This window comes from Cynoglossus semilaevis, chromosome 11 (assembly GCF_000523025.1).
Source record: "Cynoglossus semilaevis isolate Cse_v1.0 chromosome 11, Cse_v1.0, whole genome shotgun sequence".
Lineage (NCBI taxonomy): Eukaryota > Metazoa > Chordata > Actinopteri > Pleuronectiformes > Cynoglossidae > Cynoglossus > Cynoglossus semilaevis.
The window spans coordinates 20,496,913-20,506,220 of record NC_024317.1 but is presented as its reverse complement, the minus strand read 5'-3'; the positions used below and the strand labels follow the sequence as shown (position 1 = coordinate 20,506,220).

The 9,308-nt window shown below is 41.5% G+C and overlaps 1 protein-coding gene across 2 annotated transcripts; it reads right to left on the bottom strand.

Moving 5' to 3' along the window:
* Positions 1 to 323: 323 nt before the first annotated feature.
* pigu (phosphatidylinositol glycan anchor biosynthesis, class U) lies at positions 324 to 9,308 on the bottom strand. Of its 2 annotated transcripts, XR_003051061.1 has the most exons (13): positions 9,082 to 9,308; positions 6,077 to 6,141; positions 5,793 to 5,852; positions 5,379 to 5,441; positions 4,893 to 5,002; positions 4,641 to 4,741; positions 3,964 to 4,061; positions 3,733 to 3,887; positions 3,510 to 3,653; positions 2,728 to 2,852; positions 2,499 to 2,641; positions 1,554 to 1,728; positions 324 to 1,271 (listed from the first exon to the last, which is right to left on the bottom strand). XR_003051061.1 is itself a non-coding variant. In XM_008321273.3 (12 exons), exons 1-12 carry the CDS (start codon positions 9,209 to 9,211, stop codon positions 1,615 to 1,617), a joined length of 1,308 nt encoding a protein of 435 aa, XP_008319495.3. In that variant the 5' UTR covers positions 9,212 to 9,305; the 3' UTR covers positions 325 to 1,614. The 2 variants fall into 2 exon arrangements, 1 of the variants encoding a protein (XP_008319495.3); XM_008321273.3 differs by having other exon boundaries at positions 325 to 1,728; positions 9,082 to 9,305.

Below are 9,308 nucleotides of genomic sequence, written 5' to 3'. Positions count from 1 at the left end.
TTCGCTGAGTCGAGATAGTTATATGATTTACGTATATATTTACCCTTCACGAACCTCCCCACACTGTTATCAACAGTCGAACAACAACAACAGAGCCCTCATGTGTCCAATTGAAGTACCCTACAATAATTAAATGCTCACCATATAGACAGTACATATATCTTAGATCTCCCAAACGTACTGTGTACCCTGTATGTATGTATGTGTTGCAAAATGTCTTTTCGGTTATTTAAATACTGTTTTTCCCTTGCAGGCTAGAATGAAAAATGAAAAAATGCAAAATGAAAATAGAAATTATTAATTGGAAATTAAAACATTTTTCATGTTTAAAGATTAGATCCGCGATGTACTGAGGGAGCGAAAGTAGAACCGCGATATAGAGTTAGAGGTAAAACTTATCAATAATAGTAATAACGCAATACGCTTCCGTACATTTCACACACACACGCTCACTAGCCTAATAGACTATAGTCAGACTGCTTTTCACTTTTCCAGTGGACAATCAGTACTCAGTTCAAATGTCACCTTTATTTCTTGGTGAAAAGGTTCTGACCCAGTTTACAGTATTTGATGTGTATGGAACAAAGCAGCATTACAGGAAAAGAACAGAAGAAAAATGAAAACTGCACCTTTAATTATTACAATAAGTACAAAAAAAAAGTATCACTTTAAATTACACCTGTCAAGTGTACAACCCGAACAATTTGTACCTCTTAGCTCAAGAAACAAAATAAATCCACAAATAATCTTAATATTCCAACACCATGTTAACCCGTACTCTCAAGCCACCTTTAAAGCAATGTTGCTGTAAAGTTGAATGTATTAAATGTTTAATTTAATGGCAGTGTTGTTGTTGTATAGCGCCACAAATCCAAACGTTATTTCAACAATCAGCTGAAGATAACACAGAGCAGGACATAATTAACCAAACATAGACCACAGACAGATCTATGGCACCACCTACAGACTTATACATCACCATAGACTCTTAGGCCTAGAGGGTTTGGGATCTGTGGACCACAAAACCCTGGCACCTTTTCTTTTTCTTTAACAACCTGGATTCAGCCTCAAAACTACAAGGATTTCTCTGAAATCTTTTTAGAACTAGTTTCAAGCGACTTGAACTTGTTAAAACTTAAAAACGTGTTAACTTGCTTATTTTTGTCATATATGACCTTTCCGTGGCTGTTTCTGAATATGATCTTGATAGTCAGAGGTTAAAAGTTCCAGACACTTCATTGACTCCAGGAATCAGCGGAAACCTCTTCGTCCTTTACAGAACATAAAGAATGACAGAACAGTGTTCAAGGATGTCAGGAGAAATGTCTGCCTCACCAAGGTCTTAAGTTTCTTAAGATTTTGTTTTTGAGGAAAACACAGGGTGTGTTCATTTTACAAAATAAATGTCGTCAGGAGTGTCTGCAACAAAAGAGGACGTGCGTTGCAAATTAAATAAAACTTCTGCAAACCAGGAAGGTTTTCCTCAGCAGGAGAATTATGCCTCCACATTCAGGGTCTGAAGATCAGCTCAGATCTGAGTCTGTTTTTCTTACCCAGAGTTTCAGGAACAAGCTGCAGAATGTTCCTGCCACCTGCTGGAGTAAAGACTGTGTTTTACTTGAGAACCATCGCGGCTTCAGATCCATCCTTTCTCTTTAGGTACAATCCATACGTCAAATGGTGCTCTCTCCTCAGGAAGGCATAGAAATAATCCGACACCAGAAGAATCTGAGGAAGAACAAAAGTTGGTGAAACCGCTTTTTCAAAAATGGAAAATCCAAGAGCCAATTCTGAGTCCACATGGTCTATGTCTATGTGGTTTCTGTCTATGGGTATAAGTCCACATGGTCTATGCCAAGGGTCCTCAACCACAGGGCAAGGGACCAATGCCGGTTACTGTGGATCATTTAGTACTGGGCCATAAAGAAAGAATAAAAAGTATTTTTTTTCCAGTTTGTGGTCTATATGGTCTATATCTTTGGGGTCTATGTATTTCTACGAAGGCGTTTACATCAAAAGTTATAGGCATATATTGAGCAGCAGTTCCACATTCAATGTAAATGGCGTTACAGCACACAATTTATTATCAGGTATCGCAAAGTTCTGACATAACGCAAAATAAGCAAATTACCAGATCTTCTGTGACTTGATTTACGACTGTCAGCCTGAGGTACTGATGGAACTGGGTTGAGAAATGAGCAGACAAATTTAATTCTCCCGCACACTGTGTTTTTTCCCTGGAGCATCTAAAGGTGCGCCAAGCAAAAGAGGCGATAATCCAAAAATGATAAAGCGGTGAGACAAAGGCGTTTCAAGCTTTTTTCAATGCCATCACGTTTGGTGTGAATGCCCCATAAGTTTATGGGTTCCAAATGTATGGGGATCAAAGTCTACGAGGTCTAAGTCTTTGGGGTCCAAACTTATGTGAACTAACTCTATATGGTCCAAGTCTTTATAATCCCTTTATCCCTATGTCCCTATGTCCAGGGAGACCCTACCTGGGCCACATTAAACACCAGTGTAATGGCATAGTAGAAGTTGGAGTTGGCGCTGCCCGCATAGATCCAGAGATGCCAGAGGACTGGGAATAGAAGAGAAGAAGCCAGGAGAAGACAGGAGACCAGGAAGATGTTCCTCAAGACTGGTGGTTGGGTGAGAGAGAAAGAGTTTGTTTACATATAACATCTAACAAATAGAACAAAAAAAAACTGAGTTGACTTTGTTTACATCTGTGCAGGTGAGTCCACACAGGAAGGAAGGACAGGTAGAGGGCACTGTCTCCAACTGTAGGGTAAGACTTAAAGATGGAGATGATTGACAGCTGCATGAAGATCAAGAACACTGGATGGTCCCTGAAAATAAATAAGATGAACTGTGAAATGATGAAGTGACAGAAACGGTACCTTTTTCTTTGGTACCTTTTCATTTGCATTTATTATTTAGCAGACAATTTACTGCTGCTACTCAGGTTTGTATTTGATCTATTCTTGTGTTTTAACTGTTGATTTGGTGCTGTAACACTGCTGCAGCCTTAATTTCCCACAGAGAACTGCAGAGGGATTATTAAAGTTCTATCTATGTTTCTGTCTGTCTGTCTAATCTATCTAGCTTCACCGTGGCTGGGTTAGGCTAGGCTGACACTGCTAGCACCCTAGTGTAATGTATTAGCAGCGTGACAGCAGCGTGATGATACGGTGTGTATTCGCCTCAGCAGAATGCTGGTACGAAGTGTAACCCTGCTGAAAAAGACATGTCCTGGCACATAATCCAGGATTGACCCTCTCAAAACATTTTGAGAAAATTTTAATGAAATATTAAAATGACTGCTACATCTCAAAAAACATTTTCCCTGTATTGTTAAATTTTTTAATTCTATGTAAATTGTGACATCAGGTGATGTGTATCCATCAATTAATACAGGATCAAAAAGGATCTAAAAGAAATCGGACTACAGACAAGGTAAGGACAATTTCTTCGTAATTTCCCCCCAAAACAGACCTGGGACCTACTTGAGTTTGAGGGACAGAGGAATTGTGTAGAAGAAGACGTTGATCTGAAAAACGCAGAGGAAGAAGAGACGGAAGTGCTCAAACATCTCCGCAAAAAAGTACCAGAAAAGTCCGATATTTGGCGTTAGGTCTGGGACAGACAGACTGCAGAGGAAATAAGCACAAGTTAGGACGTGTATGTGTGTGTTTGTTATATTGATGAGCCTCTCTGAGAATCACTGACATGAAGCCGTAGACGGAGGACAGAAAATCCCAGGATCCCAGCAGGAAGAAGGAGAGACACACCACCACCAGGAGGCTGCCCCCGAACATGAACAGGTACTGGGCCACCAGCCACCAGAAATTGGGCCGACGGAAGTTCACTGGGATGTACTGGTGCTGGACACAGTCAACAATAATGAAAATATATGAATAACAGACCAAAAAAAAACTGTTGTTACTGTCTGTGACTCACCTGCAGCAGGTAGAGAAGAGCAGGAGCAACGAGAACGAGAGGATAAAGACACTGGTAGGTGGCCAGAGACAGGAAGACCGCACTGAGGAGGAGGTTCCCTGGGAGGGAGAAAGAGAGGAGAAGAGGGGAGGGCCAGGGGGGGGAAAGAGCGACAGAGAGAGAGAGAAAAAAAAAAGAGAGGGGCGCGAGAAAAAGGGGAAAAAAAAGAAAAGGGGAACACGGAGGGAGAGAGAGAAAAACACACAGGGGATAGAGAAAATGAGAGGGAGAGAGAAAGAAAATAAGAGAGAGAGCACTACACAAAGCAAAATGTTACTTATATATTTCAATGTTTCTTGTAGTGTAAAGGTCATCGGTTTATCAGGACACAGTGTGACCTTTCACCCCATGTACCTTTTAAAATTTTAAATTATAGTCTTATATAAAACCATATTGTCATTGTAACATTAGGGATACAACAAAATTGAACCTCTTCCTTTAACTCATCATCATCATCAGCTTTAAGCACCCGGCGAGCAGTGTATGGGGATGGTGCCATGCTGAGAGCACCGCAGTGCTCTTGGCAACTTGGCAGCTGGTGGAATCGAACCTGAAGCCTTCCAGATGCAAGTCCGCTTCCTTAACCACTAAGCCACCACTGCCTCAAATTATTCGTACCTTTGTACCATTATTTGTACCTTTGATGGTGGAGAGGATGAAGAGAGCGATGACAGCGTTGTTCAGACAACAGGTGGAGCGGGCTACACAGGACAGGATGGTGAACGGGTTTAATAGGTAACTGCAGGAAAATGACACGGAGGAGAAGAAAGAGAAGGAAGAACAAAGGTTAATTGGTCTGACAGTGAATTATAGCACATCTGAAAAGAAAACCGGTTTAACAGAAACTGATATCAATGAGAGGAAATTGTTATTAATAAGCAGGTACTTACAACATGGCCACCTTTAGAGGGATGTAATGCATTTCCTTTGGGCTCCTGATAAGTTCCAAACAGTCCAAAGGGTACCGATCTGCCTCCAGGGCAAACTTCTGTTTCCTGAACTTAAAGAAAAAAACCAGAAAGCTGTTAGCGTTAGCATGAGCAACTCACACGCACACACAAGCAACACCACACAATCCTGTTTCTAATGTTTCGTTGATTGTTGACTGTTATTACACTGCCTACCGTTATTACACACTAGACTGAATGTTATACTGCCTTTCAACTGTTACTTGCTGTCTACTTAATGTTATTACACCGTCTACTGACTGTTATTACACAGTCAACTGATTGTCATTACACTGTCTACCGACCCAGTTTGTGTTTTTTTTTTACAGTTAAAGTGAAGAACTGCTACAAGGTTGAGCAGGATCATTGAAAAGTGAGGTGAGGATTCACAGATGGTTCTACAGAATGTGTGTGAACAGCTTCTCTCACCACTTGTTTGTTGTAGTCCTTAACTGCCATGTAGAGACAACCTGCAGTGATCAGGTCAGCCAACTAAACAACAACAAGGGAAAAAAATGATGGATGTAGTATTCACCATTTATCCCAACCATATACACTACATTCAAAAAAGGACATTATCTGTGAAAAACACTGCAGCTGAAAAACAATGAATGGTTATAAAAGACAGAAAGAAAAGATTAAAAGCAAAATATTAGCATACAATTGGAAAAAATGTAAGAACATTTTAAACAGAAGAATACACATGAGAGAACCTAAGATTATTAGACTTCATTGATGTAGCATGTAAACACATTTTCTTAGTCTCAAGACCATCAAATAAAAAACCTTTTTTTTTTTTAAATGAACAAATCCTCTAACAAATATCAGTCACATTCCACTCACCATAAACGTCACTTCAGCGTAGTCCACCACAAAGTGAAAGAGGTAAATGACAAGAGGCGTCTGAAAAAAATCAGAAATGTACAGCCGGATAAAACATCATTGAAAAAAAATCTGTGATTTTGATTCACAGAGAGACAGGAGCAGCTTGTCCACTGCTGTCTCTTGTGGTCAGCTTGTGTTGATTAAATTGATTTAATTGACTTTAAAAGACACATTTTAACCTAGTGGTGGTGGCAGCATGGATCAACAATGTGTGTGTGTGTGTGTGTGCATGCATCCCCCACCTCATGGAAAACATCTCCAGAGTACGGTGAAACTCCCAAATCAAGAAGAGCCAAACCCTCAATCACTGTAAATAAACAACAAACAAACAAATCATAATCAAATCTAAGACAAAAACAAGTTTCTGGTACTGCCCGATATTACTGCAAGTGTTATAATCTAGTAGTAGTAGTAGTAGTAGTACTAATGTGGGAATGGTTCCTGGAAATGCTGGTAGACATTTTTTCCCAAACGCCACGAGTAAATAGTTTAATTAGTATAGCAGAGTGGTAACAGAGAGGACGCTTGATTCGGTCAAAAAGAGAAAAGAGGAAGGATAGACGTGTTAGTCTGAAGTTTGGAACTCTGAATGTAGGTACAATTGCAGGGAAAAGTAGAGAACTGGCTGATATGATGGAAAGAAGAAGAGTAGACATTTTGGATGTGCAGGAGACCAGGTAGAAGGGTAGCAAAGCTAGAAACATTGGAGGAGGCTACAAACGGTTTGGTTCGGATGGGAAGAGAAATGGAGTAGGGGTGATCCTAAAGGAAGATCATGCAAGAAATGTGGTGGAGGTGAAACAAGAGTCAGACAGGTTGAGTGCCAAGGTAGAAATAGAAGGAGTGATGATTAATGTTGTCAGCGGTTATGCCGCACAGGTGGGCTGTGAGTTGGAAGAAAAGGAGAAGTTCTGGAAGGAGCTGGATTGGGTGGTAGAGAGTGGTGATTGGAGCAGACTTTAATGGTCATGTAGGGGAAGGGAACAGAGGAGATGAGGAAGTGATGGGCAGGTTTGGCGTTAGGGAGAGAAACACAGGGTGACATATATTATATATTTTTATATTATAATCTATGTAGAAGAGGTAATCTGAGGGAGATTAGAGACTGTAAGGTAGTAGCGGGGAAGAGTCTAGCCAAACAACATCAGATGGTAGTGTGCAAAATGACGATGGAGGTGCAAAAAAAGAAAGAGAATGAAGACAGAACAGAAGATCAAGTGGTGGAAATTAAGGAAAGAGACATGTTGTGAAGACTTCAAGAAGGAAGTAGGGGCAGTTCCGGACCCTGTTGAGAAATTGAGAAAGGAAGACAAAGAGACCTGCTAGTGGAATTGTGGGGTTCAGGAGAGTGTGCAGAGAAAGAGATTAGCGAAGAAGAGATGGGACAGTGAGAGAACAGAAGATAACAGACTGGAGGACAAGGGAGGTGAAGAGGAAAGTGGCCAGGGCCAAACAAAAGGCATATGATGAGTTGTATGAGAGTTTGGACACAAAGGAAGGAGAAAAGGAATTGTATAGATTGGCGAGACAGAGAAATCAGGTGAGGTTGATTAAGCACAGAGAGGGGAATGTAATCACAAGTGAGGAAAGTGTGCTGAAAAAATGGAAGGAGTACTTTGAGTTGTCCATCCATCCATCCATCCATCCATTTTCATCCGCTTATCCGTTACCGGGTCGCGGGGGCAGCAGTCGCCACCCAAATCACATTGCACCATAACAACCCCCCAAACCTTCCTGCGGGTGGTGAGTCCACTGGAAGGTATTAACCGCCCTAACCGGGATTCGAACTTGTCCAGGAGGTGAACCCTGGGGTTCCACACCAATGACAGACATTGCCTCTGGGCCAAAGCGCCACACTTTGAGTTGTTGAATGAGGTAAATAAAAGGGAACATAGGAATGAGGAGCCCGAAACTATTAGGAAGAAGGTAGATCAGATTAGAAAGGATGAAGTAAGAAAAGCCCTGAAGAGGATGAAATAGCACCACAGATGCTATATTTGCCTTGAGGATGCTGATGGAGAAGTACAGAGAAGGTCAGAAGGAGCTACATTGTGTATTTATTGATTTAGAAAAGGCATATGACAGAATGCCAAGGAAGGAACTGTGGTTTTGTATGAGGAAGTCATGAGTGGCAAAGAAGCATGTTGTAAAGGGAGAACAGTGAAATGGTGAGGCTACAAGAAGCAGAGGTGGTGAAGGTGCAGGAGTTTAAGTACTTAGGATCAACTGTTCAGAGCAGCGGAGACTGTGGAAGAGAGGTGAAGAATAGAGCGCAGGCAGGATGGAATAACTGGAGAAAAGTGTCAGGAGTCATCTGTGATAGAAGAGTGTCAGCTAAGGTGAAGGGAAAGGTTTACAGGACGGTTGTGAGACCAGCCATGATGTATGGTTTAGAGACAGTAGCAATAGGCAGAAGACAGGAGGCGGAGCTGGAGGTGGCAGAGTTAAAGATGCTAAGATTCTCTCTAGGAGTGACAAGGAGGGAAAGCTTTAGGAATAAGGTCATTAGTGGGACAACACAGACCAGAGGGTTTGGGGAAAAAAGCTAGAGCAGCAAGATTGAGGTGGTTTGGACATGTATGGAGGAGGGACAGTGGATACACTGGTAGAAGAATGCTAGAGATGGAGCTACCAGGTAGGAGACAAAGAGGAAGGCCAAAGAGGAGATATATGGATGCAGTGAAGGAGGCCATGCAGATAGTTGGAGTTAGAGTAGAAGATGCAGAGAACAGGGTAAAATGGAAAACGTTGATTCGCTGTGGCAACCCCAAAAAAAGGGGACAAAGTCGAAAGAAAAAGAAGCAGCAGCAGAGTGGTAACAGAGAAAACGTTTCGTACAAAAACCATTAGGGTTTTTTAATCAATTCCTCAGATCTTCAGAGTCCCTTGTCGCCATCACGTTACAAAAACGAGACTTTTCTAAAAAATAATTCCTGCCATTCGTACTTCCTCTTCCGGGGCAGAGCTATTTCCCATTAATTCCGTCCTTTTATTATTACCTACCGGAAGTCTACATTCATTTACTCCGTGAAAGCCTCAATGGAAATGGTTTATGTATCAAAGCAGAATCTAAATAAAAGTTACATTTTATATAATAACAATAATTAGTTGTCCTGTACTGTTTTCATTAACCAGTGCTTGTTGTTTTTTTTTAATAAAAAGGGTCCCTCCTTATGCTGTCAATCACCGAGACATCGCCTTTTAGCGTCTGTGATGTTAACATGTGACCCGAAACACCGGAACCAACCTCTCTTCCATGCGGTCAACGGCGACACAACCTCGACCCGGTCCGAAATTAGCTCTTTCAAAGAAGAGTTAAAAAGGGCGGCTCGGACTGTGACAGCGAGCAGAAACAACAGAGTCAGAGGAGCCGCCATCTTTGACAGAGGAGCTGCTGCTCTTCTTCCGTCCCGCGAAAGGGGTGTTGGGAAATTGAGTTGTTTATAAACCACAAAATGCACTTTTAACGAACAA

What these genes read in the sequence shown, in the direction of transcription:
- pigu (XM_008321273.3), bottom strand. Translation starts at nt 9,211, where the DNA reads ATGGCGGCTCCTCTGACTCTGTTGTTTCTGCTCGCTGTCACAGTCCGA. An exon ending in TCCTCCGTCTACGGCTTCAT is followed by an intron (nt 3,654 to 3,732) that starts GTCAGTGATTCT and finishes TTTCCTCTGCAG; the next exon opens with TCTGTCTGTCCCAGACCTAA. An exon ending in CCTCTGTCCCTCAAACTCAA is followed by an intron (nt 2,853 to 3,509) that starts GTAGGTCCCAGG and finishes ATTTATTTTCAG; the next exon opens with GGACCATCCAGTGTTCTTGA.